Source organism: Muscardinus avellanarius, assembly GCF_963383645.1.
Source record: "Muscardinus avellanarius genome assembly, chromosome: 1".
NCBI lineage: Eukaryota > Metazoa > Chordata > Mammalia > Rodentia > Gliridae > Muscardinus > Muscardinus avellanarius.
This window is the reverse complement of record NC_137786.1, coordinates 80,016,023-80,034,599: the sequence shown is the minus strand read 5'-3', so window position 1 is coordinate 80,034,599 and position 18,577 is coordinate 80,016,023. Positions and strand designations below refer to the sequence as shown.

General features: G+C 35.3%; 1 protein-coding gene across 2 annotated transcripts in view; it reads left to right on the top strand.

Annotated features, from left to right (window-relative positions):
• Nucleotides 1-18,577, top strand: part of ARB2A (ARB2 cotranscriptional regulator A) — a gene marked incomplete at both ends in the record, with an annotated part of 396,136 nt that overhangs the window by 24,183 nt on the left and 353,376 nt on the right. For both annotated transcript variants that reach the window (XM_080709998.1, XM_080709999.1), the window contains one exon: nucleotides 593-693. In XM_080709998.1, the coding sequence (XP_080566124.1) occupies nucleotides 593-693 (101 nt within the window). The remainder of the gene's footprint in view (nucleotides 1-592; nucleotides 694-18,577) is intronic.

Here is an 18,577-nt window from a genome sequence, read left to right as displayed (position 1 = left end):
TTTCAGTGAAGACCTCTGACTTGAGTGAGTCTGATAATCTAAACCTGTGTTGGCTCATTGTTGAATTTGATGTCTTATCCATGGCTCAAGTCCTACTTGAGAAATATCACTGGAACCTTCTGAACCTATTGCAGCCGTAGGGATTCTTCATTTCTATTAAAAAAATCATTCTAGACATTATTGTTTATATGAATCACCTGTGGTAGTTTTTAGATCATTAACTTCACTTGTTTAACTTTCTTAAAAGTAGTTTAGCTTTTTAATATTTATTCTTTTAAACTTCCTGTAGGATCTATGTTCCTTGAGGACTGGGACCATACTGATAAAATTTTTGATAGATGTTTTTACATAACAGGTACTAAAATATTGTTAGTTTGCTTTGGATTAGTGAGATGAAGATCAAGAATAGCTTTTGAACACTTAAGGCATTTTCTTTTCTGCTATTATTAGGCTTGTATCATGTTGATATTTAAAGAAAAAAGTCTAAGGAAAACAAATTGAAAAAGTTGAAAATTTTGTGGCATTATATATTATGCTTTCTATATTACTGTAAATGTACTCTGAATCATAGCAATATTTTTTTACCTTCTAGAGGGGCAGTTAAGACACATAAAAACTGGGGAACCATTTGTTTTTAACTACCGGGAAGATTTGCACAGATGGAATCAGAAACGATATGAAGCTCTGGGAGAGGTATGTCACACATACTCTTTTAACTTTGTCTTTTCCAATTTTAAATTCTCAGAATAAAGGTTTTGAAGATGTAAGAGTTCACACACTCTTTCTATAAAAAGTGATTAAAAAAAGGTTTTTGCTTCTTTGTGTTTGGTTATTTTTAAGTGGTTATGTTAGAAACATATCCTTAGCTTAAAAGTTTTTGCTTTTATACAAGCCTATCCTTCTCATGACCTTAATATTTTATAGTGAACCATTACATAGGAAAATTAATTTATGCCAAATTTAATTTTATTCTTTTAAATGTTTTAAGAGGTTGAGACTCCCACTGTGTTAGGAGAAATAAGTGTTCTTTTAAGTGTTTGTTTACACAAAAAGGAAGAAATAAGTTGAATATAACCCACTTGCCTTTGACTTTATAGGGAATTAGGCCATGTGGGCATTAAGTATCCTACATGGTATCATTGGTAGGAGTATACTCTGAAAATGTCATTTGTCATGTAGGTTAATGTTTTGTTAAAGATAAAAGTTTTATTCATTCTTTATCATATTACATCTTTATTTTATTGTACTTTATTTGGTACTGAGGATGGAACCCAGGGCATTCTAAACTCTGAGGTACGCTCTCAGCCCAATTTATATTTTTTTTATTTGGAAACAGGGTCTTGCAAGTTTGATGAGAGTCTCACTACTTTCTGAGGCTGTCCTTGAGCCTGCAATCCTCTTATCTTAGCCTCCCAATACTAGGATTACTGGTGTGTACCACACCCATTCATCTTTAATTTAATAATGCATATGGAACCATTTTTTTAGTGTATTAGCCAGATAGTTTACTTTTCTAAGGAAGAGATAAAATTTTTATATTTCATTTTACCTTTTTAATAAAATAGTCAAAAGGAATCACTTGGCTAAATAATAGCATAAAGATTATATGATAGCCTAAAGAATTTATAGTATGTTGGGAGACAATCTTCCTGTGGTCTAATATATTTCTGTGTGTCTCTGAGCAAAGGCTTTGACAGCTTTCGTTCCAGATTATCTTTTCAAGGATATTTGTATATAAAACAGGTTTCCTGGCTAGAGATTGTGTCTCCCTCCAAGGCAGTGGTTAGATTTATTTTCTGTTCAATATGATAAAGACTATTCCTCCCTTTGCAAGATGACTACCGGCTACCTGTAATGCTGTTATAAGCAGCATAAAATCTCACAAAGATCATCCTCATCAGTTATTGACAGTGTTCTCTAGCATTTATAATTTAAGAATGTTCAGTGACCAGAGTAAATTCTGCTATATGTAAGAGAAAAGCTCACCCATTTGCATGTGAGTTATATATTTTCATGTGGGTTCCTCTTGTCAAACATTTTCCACATTTCTACATTATTTTTGTAATGCACATCTTTAAGCATTTTGGGAAAACTGAACATTTCCTCTTTCCTATCAGTGGTCAAGGAAGTAGGATGCAGAGGATAGTGCAAATATGAGTTTTCTCTCAGAGAGCTTGCCTTTTACAAATTTTTATATACTTAACATGAAGTTTTAGGGAAACAGATTTTGACTTCAACTAGCAATCTAAAAGAAAACCCCTTCTGGTTTTTTTAGTGTTTTTCTACTGAATATCAAGTTTTGTCTTTAGCCGAGAGCTACTATGTGTTTCACAACTGCCGCTTTAGTTTATGTTTATTTCTCTCTTAAGGAGATTATTATAGCAGTCATTCAGCAGAAATTGTTTTTAAGACTTGTTCCTGAAATGCTCTATTATTTCTATGTAAATTAAACTTATTGTGTAAGTAAAATAAACTGAGACGTCAGTTTGTTTTTAGAATGCAGTGCTATAATACACAAAAGAATATTCTAAATTCAGAGTTACATTTTTATAGTCAAGCAAATGCTTTTGCTAATATGTATATATTTTTATACTACCCACATATGGCTTGAAAAAATAGAAACCCTTTAATATGTTTGGATAATTTCTTCAAATTTAGAAAGATGCTGTCAGCTTAAGGAGGTGGGAGCATAGTGTGAAAGGGTAATTTTCAAAATAAAAGTCTTCAGTGTACATAAATTGGAGTTGAATACCAAGTAATAAAGTTTCTGTTAGACACAGTCAGAGAGAATACAAGGCTATCTTGTTAGGAAGCAAATGGGATGGTACAAAGAGCACATAACTTGTGGAATTTCTCAACTATTTCTTTCATGTCAATATTTAACTACTATTAAATGGAGAATTTATAATTCAGTGGAAATCAGAACAAAAGATTAGATTTCCTTGCCTAATTTTGCTCTTTGTATTTTCTTTGATATATGTCTTGGTAGCTTCCTTAAGAATTAGTGAATTGTCAATGTAATAAGAAAATAGCAGCAATTAATTATTCCTATAATGTTGGCTCTTTTGTAAGACCATACTAATGAGATGTGGGTCCTTGTTTTGTCTCAGTCACATCTGTGTGACTTTGGATAAAAAGTATTTACAAGCCTCTCCTGTAAAACAGGAATAAAATTATCTAAATTGTTGTGGAGAATAAATATGATAGGTGAATGCGATATTTTATATTCTTTTAATATGCCATGCATGGAAAGAACGTAGAATGGCCCTTGTTAAAAACCCTAATTCACCTTTATTAGGGGTATTATAAAGGTTTAATTTCTTGTTTTGCTCTGACATCTCTACTTATCTGACTGACATCAAGCTGATGTTTCTGTAGTGGAAATGAAGAAGGAATTTATTTAAGTGCAGTCATAACTCACAATGGAGAAGGAATGTCTAGGAATTAGTAGATAATGATTAATAAGAATATGTAATTTGGTTATTTGTCATAATATATATACACTAGAATGAACTGTAGATGAATCAGGGATCTCCCTGTAAAAGCTAAAATGAAGCCTTCCAACCCATACCACTGATTATGGTCTTGAAATGGGACCTAATAGCAATGATTGTAGTTTTGAAATATGAATTTGTATGGAAACAACCTGAGTTTTTCTGAGAAATGTGTAATTCTAGTCTGGGGCAAGAAATAAATGCCAGGATCTTGAAATCTTTTGTCTTAGCAGCTAACAAGGAAGCTTTCAAAGACTAATTGCTCTTCTAATATTTGGGAATAAAAGGACAAACAAGCAAACTTACAAAAACGGGCAAAAAAAAAAAAAAAAACAAAAAACACCAACAATCCACTCCTAAAGTCTCTAAAACTCACTGTTGGGTAAAAGGCATGCGTAAGCAGTTCACAGTGAAAGAAATGCAGGTAGTCCTTAAACATGTGAAAAGATGTCTAACCTAATTCATGATGCTTACCTCACTTAGTAGATGAGACTGTACAGGAATAGGACCTCTCATATAGTGGGAATATAAAATTGTAAATCCATTTAGAGAGGAAATTACAAGTATCTTATGGAATTTGTTAGAGGCACACTTTCCCTTTTGTATGAGAAAGGAGGGAAAAGAAATGAATATTTTTGATGCTAATTTCTGTGAAAGAAAAAAGTGGAGGATAAACTCAGTATAAGAGGAAGCCAAAGAAATTCTAAACATGAGAAGAACCCAGAGCAATATTGTTGGCACTGAGATACAGGAGCTCCTGTGCAAGGATCAGAGAGTGGCCTCCGGGAGCTAATGGTGTCACCAGTCTGACAACCAGCAAGGAAAGGTGGATCTGAATTTTGCAAATCACCTGAATGATTTGGGAAGCAGACCCTTTCTAGAGCCTCCAGTGAAGATTGCACCTGACGAATACTTTGATTTTCACCTTCTCAAGCCTGGAGCAGAGAAACCAGTAAAACTAACCTAGGATTTTGACCAGTAAATTTTAGATGATAATTGTATTGTTTTATTTGTCACAGAAATAATAGAAAACCAATATAAAACCTTTCAGTAAGGATAATCAAGGAATGCTGATTTCATTGGATAAAAGGGTAAGGGACTATAATACTTGCACAGTACCTAGGTATTGCCTAACAGATGTCCTACAAGTGTAAGGAGAAAAATATGTACCTTAAAATAGAGATCTAGCTATCAATACTTTACCTAAATGAACAAAGTATTAATACTATCACTAGTAATAGAACAACCTGGCATTATGTGTGTTCTAATATGATAAAGTTTGAAGTATATAGCATTAACTGTCACTATTCTTATTATATAAGGTAAATTCCATTCTAATGAGACTCTTAGATTATCTTTCCATTTTTGTGAAATTCAGGAATAAATGAAAAGTTAAATACTACACCTGGATACAATCAGGCAAATCTAGAACATAGAGCATATTGAAAGGCAGTTGCTTTGTTCTCATCAAAAAGTAAATATCATGTTGGGTGTGGTAATGAACATCTGTAATCCCAGTACGTAGGAGGCCAAGCAGGAGGATCACAGGTTTGTTGCCAACTTTAGTAACTTAGCAAGACCCTGTTTCAAAATAAATAATAAAATAAAATAAGAAATAAAATGGGCTGAGGGTTTAGGTATAGAGGTAGAATGACCCTGGGTTCCCCTTTCAAAGTGGATGTCATCAAAAATATTAAGATGTGCTGGGTGCGGTGGTGCATACTTGTGATCCCAGTATTTGGGAAGCTGAGATAGGAGGATCACATGGTTCAAAGCCAGCCTTAGCTACTTAGGGAGGCACTCAGCACCTTTTAAAGTAATTCTATTGTAGTATAATGCTTTATTTTGCTTAGTTTTTAATATATATTTCTCCCTTTATGTATATTTTATTGGGAGGGGATTAGTAAAACTAAATGGATAGTCAGAGTTGTCCCAAGAAACAGAACTAATTGGGAGTATATTTGTACACACACACACACACACACACACACACACACACACACACACCACAATTTTTTTTTTAAAATTGATTCATGCAGTTGTAGAAGTCAGCAAGTCTAAAATCTGGTTGGAGAGGTAGTAGACTGGAGGTTCAGGACAGAGATACAGTTTCAGTTTGAAGGTAGACTGCTGATGGAATTTTCTTTTGTTAGGGAGAAGTTGGCCTTTATTCTTTTAAGACCATCAACTGATTGAATAAGGCCCACTCAAATTACAGAGATCACTGGGTGTGGTGGCGCAGGCTTGTAATCCCCGCGCGCTTGGGAGGCAGAGACAGGAGGATCGCGCAGGTCCAAAGCCAGCCTCGCTGGCTTAAGAGACCCTGTTTCCAAATAAAAATATAAAATAGGTCTGGGAGTGTACCCCGGAGGTAGAAGGGTTTCCAGGAACCCCAGTACCACACACACACACACCAAAAAAAAAAAAAAAAAATTACAGAGATCAGTCTTCTTTACTCAAAAAACTCCACATTCAACTTAAAACTCATCCTGAAACAACCTGACAGAATCATCCAGAATGATGTTACCAAATATGGGGGCAGTATGGTCTAAGCAAGTTGACTCAAAAAAGTAATTATCACACTATTCATTTCTAGATGTAAATTAGTCTGAGAATGCCATAAGACTGTACATAGGTACCTACTGCCTTATTCACATCATTTCTTTCCATTCACAGAAGCAAGTTTGATATGTATTTCATCATGCATGACAGGCAGCAGCAGCTCTATTTAGTCCACTATAGCCAAGAACCTTTCTAAGCTTTCAGTCATTGAAGTTTATAGTTACATAGGGATCAGTCTGTTAAGAGTTGTATACTGCATAATTTGATGGCTTGGCAGAAAACAGTTCCTAGAAATTTCTTCTAAGTTGATATTTTTTGTGGTAGATATAACTTGAAATGTAAAAAAAAAAAAAAGAAAAAAAAGAAGAATATAATAGCTGGGTGTAGTGGTGGCTCCCTGTAATCCCAGAACTTGAGAGGTTGAGACAGGAGGAATACAAGTTCAAGGCCAGTCTGGTCAACCTACTGGGACATTGTTTTACAATAAAAAATAAAAAGGGCTGGGGTATATATTAGTGTTAAAGTGCTCCTGAGTACTTCAACTCAGGAGCACTTCATTCACTAACTGTTGGTTCTTTTTAACATAATAATGAATGACCACAATGTCTTGAATTTGATGCCACTCAGGTTTGCATCAGGTACTCTCATGCTATGTCAGCTTCCAAAGCAGAGGTTGTCTTGGCAAACTATTTCTTTCCATCTTTAGGAATCTGCTATAACTGTTCAAAGACACAATATTGTTCCTCTGCTCTGAACCTCTTTCAAGGCACCAGTAATACTGGATTTCCTTGATCACATACTTATCAATTAATTCATTGATCATTAGCTATTGTTTCTTATTTCCACTTGTCATCAGTTTTTACTAAAAACACTCCACCCCAATAAGAGATATCAGGTTTATCTACAGCGTTAGTCCTGTTTGCTTATAGCAATATGAGTCTAGCAAGTGTTTTGCCTTGAATATATTCCGTTCCTATAGGTTAGGATTACACGGATCAAGAACTAATGGGCACTGGGCAATACAACTGAATTCGCTGTCAACCCTAATTTTGAAGATGGAGTGAAGGCATAATTTATTCTATCAGACCTTTAGATATTGTAGTATACAGATTTCAAAGTATAGTTATAGTTTTTTGCTTAGGGATTTTCTTTGCTCTAGCATCCACAGTTTAAGTCCTTATCCTGGAACTACATCACAGGTAGGGAATGAATGTTGAGGTCGATAAGAACTGTACAGTCGTACTAGCATCATCCCCAACACCATCTTTTTCAGATCCCTCACAAAAACAGAGTAATATTATCCTGTGGGGACCCTCATTTGGTCCTTTACGTGCAAGCACACACTTATAAAAGCCCATAAGACAATATTTATGGGCTTTATTTTCTCCCATTTTGATAAGAAATGTCTCAGTTGCATTTTTCAAATTTCTAATTACTATTTTCAGTCGCCTCCTCCATCTTATTCTGAGGATAATAAACAAGGTGATGTATCCATTTTTGTGTTATTTCTTTGCCCATTGTTAAATACAATGTATCATAAAATGCATTTTTAAAAATCTGAACAAATATAACTTGACTTTCCAAATTAGTAGAATATTTTTTGTTCCAGTACTTTTATTGTGCTTTGAGTATTGTGCAAAACTCAGTCCAGAATAAGTGTGTGTTCTTCTCATGCCCATATGATTTCTTGGTGCTACAGTCTGTTGTCTAAGATAGTCTATATGCCAGATGTATAGAAAGATACTGCCCTTGGGAATCTGCCTTATATCTCTTTGCAGTCTATCTTTCTTCCTGGAAGATTGGACAGTCCTTATCATTTCATGCCTCAGAAATTACAGAAGGAATATGCTGTTGTTTGGCTATCACTACATGGCTAGAGATTCCCTGTGTTCATACAGTTTATGAACCCAAGTGACCACCTTGAGAGAACATACTAAGTTGCCTACTTTTTGACTCTAGTCATCCTCTGATTCTAAAAGGTAATTTTTTTTATGTGTATCAACATATCTTTAAGGAATTTCTTAAATTCCCATAGACCCATGTCTTCTACTCATGGACGTGGGCTTTTGCCATGGGCTGCAGTCTGAATTTCTTAATTACCTTTCCAGTCCAATTTTCCATTGTCATCTGCCTGACTATATGATTAAGCTATTTACCACTACTTATGAGTCAGAATATAAACAAACCGTAGGGCTCCTATTTTGTCTAATTCGTCTGTCACTACAAGAATAGCAGCATGGAATTAAGTTCACCAGGTTCATGTATTCTTATGTTCTTTGTTTTTTTCATCAGTTGATCTCAGTATGGCAGCTTTCAAAACATTATGCCATTTATCACTTTGGACCTGACATCTGTAAACTAGGCTGCTTTTTGTTTGTCAAATAGGAACTGCTAATAGAGCAATATCTATGTGGAACTAGAATGTAATAGTTCTATAGGTGGCTCTAAAATTGGTCCTAAGGGAGAAGAGGTTATTTGTGAACATGTTATGATTTCCTTGTGTTCCTCTGGAAGATGTGCTTGTTGGAACCATTTCTATTTTTTGATGAAAAATTTCTCAGTATACCCTTCCTCTTTGGAATGTTTCACTGGAATAATTTCAAGTTTGAAGATTATTTTCTTTAGTCATATAGTTTCAATTAATAACCGATAGTAAGTCAGTGTCTTTGAAAGAGTATATAGTGTTTTGCTGCATCTGGTCTTTCTTTACCTACAATCCTACCAGTCATCACTGAGTAGTACTCATGGGTGTTTGCCATAAGCTCCATTCCACATGAATTTATGCTACAGACACTTCCATAATTATATCTAAGTGTGGATCATAAGAGCCCAAAGATACTGATTGACCCACTATGGCCTTTTGTAATTCAGACAAAGTCTCCTGTTGTTTAGGCCTCCATTTAGATATAGGCTTTTTAAATATAGCTTTATGAATAGGAGTTAGCAAAATTTCCAGATGTAGATAGAACATATACCCTTCGTTATCACAGCAGTCCCACCAGTTGTGTTTCTTCCTTAGTTTCATAGGATATCATCAGTGATTTCTGCTCAGGTTATTCCCCACAGCTTTAACAGTTGGAAAGGCCTTTGGATCTTTGCACAGTTCACATTTATCATCAATATATTTAAGTCAGTCTTGGCTTGGCCTTTGGTATTTGATTTTATATCATTTAAACACTGTTTTGTCATTCTGGAGACCTTCACCAACTTTATATTTCTCTTAAACAAATTATGACATTGAGCTGGTGTGCTTAGATAGTACCATGACAACACAGCAAATGCAAATTGGGATCCTTCCCATTATGACAGAAAATGGTGGTTGACTCCTTTCTGATAGTTACTAAGGAAAAGGTGCTAATAGTCTTATGCCTTAGATGTATAATAATTTTTGTGTCCTTTTTCCTTTAAAGAAAGAGAGAGAGAGAGAAAGGAGGCAAGGGAGGGAAGGAGGGAAGGAAGGAGGAAAGAAATAAAGGAAGAAAGAAAAGGAAGAAAGTGGAAGAAAGAAGAGAAAAAATAATTGCAAGATTAGTAATTGAGCAATGACCTTTATTTGAGTACTGGTCTCCTGTTTTAGTTATAAAATATTCTTCGTTTTAAGATTGGAAAGCATTTCTCATTAGATATAATATTTATCCTAATAATCAAGTCAGACAAAGGAGACACAACCATTTAACATCTGTTTATACATTTGATTATCATCCCAACTTTAATTGTAATTCTTCAGCCTCAGCATTTCTATATGTTTTGAGTTTAACTGAATCTCATGAAAATGTTTTGGAAATGTAGCATATTGGACTCCTTTATTAAGTGGTCTCAAGAAGTTTTCTTCTCTGCCTTCCCAGGCTACTTTATCCATACATGTGCATATTGCCCTTAATAGACAACTGGAAGTTGGATTAACAGACTCTTTTTGCCCTTTCAGTCTGTTCTGGTTAAGCTGTTATCCCATCATCATCTATTACCTTTGCTTTCTGGCTTTTTACATTATCCCAAAAATGAGTAAATAGATTGCGTCTGTTTAGGTCCCTTCTGTACTGGGGAACTGAAAGGAATGCGCATTGCTCCACCAACCCTTGATAAAACTACATTCAGATTATTGTTGTCAATTCCATCAAGTCTTCTATCCCCTCCCTCCCTCCCTCCCTCCCTCCCTCCCTCCCTCCCTCCCTTCCTTCCTTCCTTCTCTCCTTCCTTCCTTTATTTTTTGGGGTACTGTGGTTCCTGGGAACCCTTCTACCTCCGGGATACACTCCCAGACCTCTTTTTTATATTTTTATTTGGAAACAGGGTCTCTTAAGCCAGCACGGCTGGCTTCGAACCTGCGCGATCCTCCTGTGTCCTCCTCCCAAGCGCAGGGATTACAAGCGTGCGCCACCACGCCCGGCCACTCCTTTCTTTAATAACCACTAAAAGCTTCACCCCTATTGGAATTAGTCTCTTTACTATCTCTTTTGTTTTTCCTTCCAGATGCTAAGAGAATTATCCTGCCTTTTTTTTTTTTTAAGCATATGAAAAACCCATAAGGAGAATCTGAGACAGCAAATCTGGTGTTGCTTTGCAAACTGTTTCTTGATTTTGTAACAGTAAGTGTACTTTGAGGAGAGAGGGCATGTAAAAGAACACCCTTTGTTATAGCATTTCTCATCATCTGATGGCTTGAGATAAAATCCAGGATATCATATCGTCAATCCAGCATAACGTGCACACAGTGATACCAGTAGTTTCATCTAGGATGCTCCACTTATTATACAAAGGAAGAGCAAGATGATTTCCATTCTCAGAATTAAACAAATTTTAAAGTAGCATTTAACCAGTCTGCTTTACTACTACCCCATCAGGATCAGGTTACTGCATAACCATTTGCAATTACTCAATGATAAATTACGGTTCCTGAATCAATGCAAAACATGCTCCTCCATTCTGTGGCATTCAAACCCAAGGATACAACTCCTAAATTAGCCTATTTTAAAATGTATTTTAATAAGAGTTTCTCAGGAAACCATGATATTACAAAATTACATGTCTCCTTCATGTCATACCCCTGGTTTCAGTTGTTTCTTGTTTTGATTCCCCTGCCATCTGGACTACCTTCTTGGTGACTACAAGTCACATGGGTGCTGTCATTCCAATGCAGATATTTTCTCCCCTTGGAAACAGCCCTAGAGGAGTATTTACTATAATTCAGACCAGTTTGCTTCCTGAGAGATGGAACCAGGTTATCTTTTATATTTTGTACCTAACTGCAGTTTCCCAAATGTATACTTTACATTGTTGTGGTCAGTACATGTTTGTTGAATAAATTGAAATGATTTTATTTTTTGAGTAAAAAACAAACAAACAACAACAAAAACAACAGTGGAAGCCGGGTGTAGTGGTGCATGCTTTTAATCCCAGCACTTGGAAGGCTGAGACAGGAAGATCTCACTGGTTTGAAGCCAGCCTCAGCTACTTAGTGAGGCTCTCAGCAACTTAGTGAAATCCTGTTTCCAAATAAAGTATAAAATACATCTGGGAGTATAGTCCCTGGGTTCCACCCCCAGTACCACCAAAACAAAACAAAACAAAACAAAACAAAAAACGAGTGGAAGGGGATGGGGGAGGGGTAAAACAAGATTGAGGAGGGAAACAGCTCAAATAATGTTATCTCCATGTATGAAGGTATCCCTACCAATCTCACTAACATGTATAGGGAGAGAGGAGGAAGAAAAGGGTGAGATTGGAAGGGAAATTCACTAAGTAATGTGTGTGTCACTTTGAATATCACTATGATGTATAATTACAATATACCAAAAAAGTATAAAACACACACACACACACACACACACACACACACACACACACACAATAGGGTGTGACTGTTTACCAGTTTCTAGCCATGACTAGCTTGAGTTTGTCATGTGATGGCCCTAATTTTATGCATGATTCTAAAGCTTAGAGTTTTTCTTATTTGTAGTTTTTACTTTTCTACTAAGAGAATATCTTACTACCATATTCTTGCCTTTCTCTTGAATGTAACTAGTAAAAAAATGATGTTACTAGTAAAAAGGACGGCAAGATAAAAAGTGGTTGGAAGACTATTGTTTTGACTTTACATTTTGCCAGGGTTTTTTTTTTTTTTTTTTTTTTTTTTTTTTTTTTTTTTTCAGAATGACCCAAAGAATAGCCGGGCGTGATGGCGCACGCTTGTAATCCCCGCGCTTGGGAGGCAGAGACAGGAGGATCGTGCAGGTTCGAAGCCAGTCGCGCGCGCTGGCTTAGGAGACCCTGTTTCCAAATAAAAATGTAAAAATAGGTCTGGGAGTGTAGCCCGGAGGTAGAAGGGCTTCCAGGAACCCCAGTACCACCAAAAATAAATAAATAAATAAAAAAAAAGAATGACCCAAAGAATTAGACTCCCCCCTTCCATTAAAAATAATAATATTCTTGTCCTGCCTGATGGCTCATACCTGTAATTCTAGTATTTGGAATGCTAAGACAGTAGAATCACAGGTTCAAGGCTAGTGTATACTACTTAGAAACTATTTTGCTTTTTTGGGGGGGAGTTGGTCTGGTAATTAGAGATCAAACCCAGGGACATTCTACTGGAAGCTATATCACAGACTTTTTTATGTTTTGTTTTGAAACAGGGTCTCGCTAGGTTGCTGAGATTCTCACTAAGTTGTTGAGGCTTGTCTCGAATTGGTAATCCTGTCTCAGCTTTCCAAGTACTGGGATTACAGGCAAGACCCTAGTCCTACATAAAAAATAAAAATGGCTAGGGTGCATCTCAGAGGTAGGGCCCCCCTGGGTTCAATCTCCAGTACCACATACACAAAAAAGAAATATGAATATTCTTTCCTCCTTTTGTTGTTCTACATGTTGAATTGGGTAGGCAGTGGGGAGAGAATTTAATAATAAAAATTTATCCTCTCCGCTGTATAAAAAGAGAAAAATAAGTCTTTGAAAAGCTTTTTTCTATTTCTTCTAATTATTTTATAACAGCTTTAATAATTATCTTCTTACAATTATTTTTCATAGTAGCCAGTTGAAAAGCAATAAACCATAGTTATGATGCAACTATGAGAGAAAACTATTAAGAACTTAAAAAACCAAAACAAATAACAATAAAAACAACAAAAAGCCCTCAGCAAACCTATTTCTCTATATGAATAACATGAGTAAGTGCATCTTAATTTTGTTGATAACATTAATAAGTATTGCATATCAGTTTTTAAAAATATTACATTTCTATAGATTAAAATTGAAAAAATACCATCCTGATTTTGATCTGTAAGATTTTGGGATGATAGAAAAAATATATGAGTTTGGTTAGCAAATAAGATAAAATGATCCTGACATAAAAATCAAGAACATTTAACAAATAAGGTCATATATGAAATAGTTACGAGTATAAGGAAGAGTGTGTCGTGGTTAAAAATAAACTGATGGTTTATACTTAAACTGAGACTAGAGAGGAACTGAGACCAAGGATAGGAATGCATGTGTGCTTGTGTGTGTGTGTGTGTGTGTGTGTGTGTGTGTGTGTGTGTGTAATCTTTAATGAAGAATAATCTAATGAAAGATTTTCTAGAATTTTTGAAAATCAGTATTTATAAGTTAGTGAGGTACAGTTTTCAGCTAAGGCAGGCAATTAAATGCTTGGTAGTTAGGTAAGACTTTCAAAAGAGACTCAGCTTAAACTGTGCTGGGGATCTTGGTTAGCTAATTTAGCCATATGTGACAGGTAGCTGTCAATGCTCAGCAACCATTTGTTCAGAATAACATTATTGCCTCTTCTCAGTTTCCCATATGTGTAATTCATAGAGCAACAGACTGCAGACACAAGGCCTCAACCTGCTGAAGTGGGTGTCCACTCCTCCACACTCAGAGATTTAAGATAGTGTGTTTGGTTTCTTAGGAGAGTATAAGTAAGCTTAAATTGCATGCATTTTGTGAAAATTTAAAGGCAAAAATTAATTCCATATATATTACCCCAATGCATTATTTCTCTTTTTTAAGTTTGGATTATTTATTTCTTATACAGGAAAACATAAATATTTTACACATGGATGTGATAATGTGCTTCCATACATATATACAATGAATAATGTTGAAACCCAATTCAACTTATCTATTTCTTCAAACATCATTTCTTTATGGTGAAAACTTTCAATCTATATTTTTCTACCTGTTTGAAATGTACAGTTCATTATTTCTATAGCTACCCTACTGTGCAATAGCACACTAGAAATTCTTGCTCTAACCTAACTATAACTTTATACCCATTGATCAATCCTTCCCCTTCCCTTCCATGGTTTTTCTCCCTAGCTTCTGGTAACCACCCACTTATATTTTCAAATGCTTTAAAAATATACAATATTTTCACCTATACCTTGTTGAATATTGCTATTGAGTGTGGAGTGTGTGTACCATATTTTCTTTAGAAAATACTTAGTAACAATATTATCTGTTTTAAAAGTTGCTTAAATTTTTTATTTATGAATTTTACTTACATAGTACAGTGATATTAATTGTGAAGTATCTGCACCTGGACAAAACAATTTGGTCAGTTTTATTCCCAAATACTTCTCTTTTCCCTTATGTTTTCTCTTCCCCTGGTCCCTCTTATCTATTGATCTCCCCTCTATTTTTATTATACTCTCCAACTTTCTTTTTTCATTTTCCCCCTAACTTCTACATAGGAGAGAAAACATACATTCCTTAACTTTCTGAGTCGGGTTTGTTTCACTTACATGATGTTCTTCAGTTCCATCCATTTTTCTACAGATAACATAATGTCATTCTTTATTATGGATGCATAAAATTTCATTGTGTATATATACCATTTTTTCTTTATCTATTTATATGTTGATGGACACCTATACTGGTTCCATAACTTGGCTAATGTGAATTGTGCTGCTATAAAGGTGGGTATGTATTCCTTTAAAGTATTGTATCTTTTAATTCTTTTGCATAGATACTGAGGAGTAATGTAGTTGGAACATATGGTGGTTGCATTCCTAGTTTTTTGAATAATCTTTACTTTTTTCATAGTACTTTTACTAATTTACATCCCTATCAACAAAATATATGGTTACCTCTTCCCCCACATTCTCAATAGTTTGTTCATTCATTCATTCATTCATTCATTCGTTTGTTTGTACAGGGGATTGAGCCCATGGGTAGTATACTGCCTGTGAGCTATGCCTCAAGGCCTTTTAGTTATCTTAAAACTTGAAACAGGGTTTTTCTAAGTCACTGAGGCTGGACTCAAACCTGCAATCCTTCTATTTTAGCCTCCCAAATACTGGGATTACAGTACTGGAATTACAGGCATGTATCACTTCACCTGGCTTGTATTTGTATTCTTGATCTTTGCCAATCAGTGAGATAGAATCTCTGTTTGCTTTTTATTTGTGTTTTCCTGATGGCTAAAGATATTTGACATTTTTCATATAATAGTTTTTCTAATGTTTGAATCATTCTAGTTCTTACTTACTTATTTTTTTTCACATGTGATTCACCCTTTGCCATGGTCTCTTGGTTATTTGTGTCTTCCCTTTAGCATGTAGGATTCCTGTAAGTATCTTCTGTATTACTATCTTAATGATCATGAATTCCTTTAGGTTATGCTTTTCTTTGAAATTTTTACTTCTATTTGATTCTGCAACATAGCTTTGCTAGACATAATAATCTTGGTTAACAGTTGTCTTCTTTCTAGGTGTAAAATACATCATTTTATGCTTTTCTGGCTTTTAGAGTTTCTGTTGAAATATCTGGTATTATTTATATTAATTTGCCTTTATAAGTGAGTTGGTGCTTCCTTTTTGCAATGGTTAAAATATATTCTTTATTTTGAATTTTTGATAGTTTCACTATAATATGTCATGGAGTTAGTCTTTTATGGTTCTATCTGTCTGGAGTTCTAAATGCCTTTGATACTGCATGTACATCTCATTCTCAAGATTTAGCAAGTTTTCAGCCATTATTTCACTGTAAGAGTTTTCTATGACATTTGTCCCTATTCTACTTTCTCAAGACCCATGAGACTTAAATTTGCCCAATTAATGTAGTCCTATTGATCTTATATATTCTGTTCATAATTTCTAATTCTTTATTACCATCTGAACCTAGTTTTCTAGCCTCATATTCTTTCTTCCGTATGACCTAATCTGTTGATGAGACTCTTCACTGAGTTTTATTTGATTTTTTCTTTTCTAATCTAAACTTCTATTTGTTACTTTTCAGGATCTTTATCCCTATGGAAATTTTCTTTCATATTCTGCATTTTTTCCTTATTTCACTTTTTAGATATTCTTTTAATTCATTTGTAATTTTAACAACTTTTTAAAAATTTTTCCAGTATTTTCTCTAATTTATTGTCTATGGGATTCATTATTGGAGTATTATAAATGTTTGTAGACATCTTATTATCTTATTTTCTGTTTTTCTATGTTGACATTTTTATATCTTCTGGAATGTGTATCTCTTTTACTGTTAAACAAGTGTACCAGAAATACTGGTACACTGCTTGCTCTTTAATAGGGGTGGTGTTATATCTCAACGTCAGAACACCAACTCTATATGATCACAGTAACTGTGATCAATAACTAGTACTGTTTTGAGAGAAGATAATATTCATCAGTAGTTGTGACCATTTCTGTGCAAATCATGTACTAATAAATCTTAAAAATATATTGAAAATGCTCTCTAGAGCTTTAGTAGTCCAAAATTGGGAAAAAGTTTTAATATTCTATAACAGACTGATAAAATAGATATTAAAAAGATGAAATTATTATTAGGTGGGCATGGTGGTGCATGATTGTATTTCCAGTACTTGGAAGGCTTAGACAGGAGGATTGAATGTTCATAGCCAGATTTGGCAACTTAGTGAGACCCTGCTTCATGTAAAGAATAAAAAATAGGGCTGGGGGTGTAGGTTGGAGGAAGAATGCCTCTGGGTTCAATCACAAGTACTGCAAATCTCTGTGTGTGTGTGTGTGTGTGTGTGTGTGTGTGTGTGTGTGTAATATATATATTAATTATTAACATATAATACATAATATACATATTAAGTTGAACAGGGCATGATAAAGGACAAGAGAGTGTGGAGGAGAGACAGAAGCTAATAATGCAAGAAAGGAAAGAAGGACAAAGGAGAAAAAGAATAGAAATGAGCAGCAAGAGAAAAAGAATATATCCCATTAACACATCATAACATTAAAAAATATTAAAGTATACAATATCAAGTAATGGAGGGTAACATATCACTTCAATACAGGAAGCAATATTAGTGAAATAAAACATTAGAAAGTCTTAGGTATTTTTTGCCAAAGTTTTTTGGCAAAATGGAAAGATTTCTTATTGGGCTTTCCGGATTTGGATTCTATCAGGATTTGGGTTGGTAGTAAATGCCCACGTCTCCTTGGCTTGTCCTCTTATGTTTCTCCGATCATGGAGGGAGCACCTACATCAGCCACCCCTTTGCTGAATTGGGGACTGTGTATATAGTTTCCCCCGATCTAGTTCAGTTTTCTGCTTCAAGATCTGATTAGAGCTTAGGTCTTGGAATCAGTTCTCACAGACCTTGTTCTGCCCAACTCTGGTGCAGAACTTGGAGGCTCTTGCCAATCCTGTGCAGTGTTCAGGGAACTAAGAGTAATCTGGAGGGTCAGAAGGAATGAAAGTCCATTTCTCTCCCTCCTAGTGACCACAGCATTTTATGTCCACCTATAGAAATGCTAGCACACCCAGAACTATCAAAACAGTATGAACTCATCCCTGTCAACATTGGGTGTATGAGGGAAGGCAGCTGCGTCATAGGAAAAGCCTCCAGCAGCAGAGGTGCAGGGTGGCTTGCTGTGGCCAAGGCATGTGGAGCAGTGGCCTGCATTTGGGAAGTGTGTGGAGGCATTCCCAGATGCCCTACTCCTGACAGAGAGTGGTATGCTCTCTGCTCTGCCCCACCAAACTTCCCTGGTTACCAGGAAGTGGTCTTGGCAACCTTTAAATCTCAGCAATCCAATTACAAGTGTTACTTGGAAGTCCCTTTTTAAAGACATTCTTGATGCTAGTATTTCTTGGTACCTTTTCATGGATGAAGCTGTGGAGATTTCAAGAGCTTTAAGACCTAAAACCTAGACACAGTATTTACAAAATGGGTGCCTACCACCCTTTTCCATCAGCAAATTATTAGAAGCAGTACATGTCTAGCTCATTAAGTGCCTCAGCTTAACTCAGTCTTTCTCCTTTACCATTCTTTATAAAGTAGGCTTTATAAAGCTTTGTCTCTTCCTCATTCTCTCTTTGTTATCCTTCCCTGTACATCTTCCTTGGTGCTGCAGATGCTGGTTTTTTATTAAAGAATTCTTTCCTGTCTTCTGTTTGACTAACCAAAATTTCTGAGTTCTTCCATGTCTGTGACTGTCAAATGTGTCTGTGTGCATTCCCATATCCCTAGTAAACTGATTTTTTTTTTTGCTTTGATTCCAAATTGTGGAGGCCATAGATATTTGTCATTCAAGTTCAAAAAGGAAAAT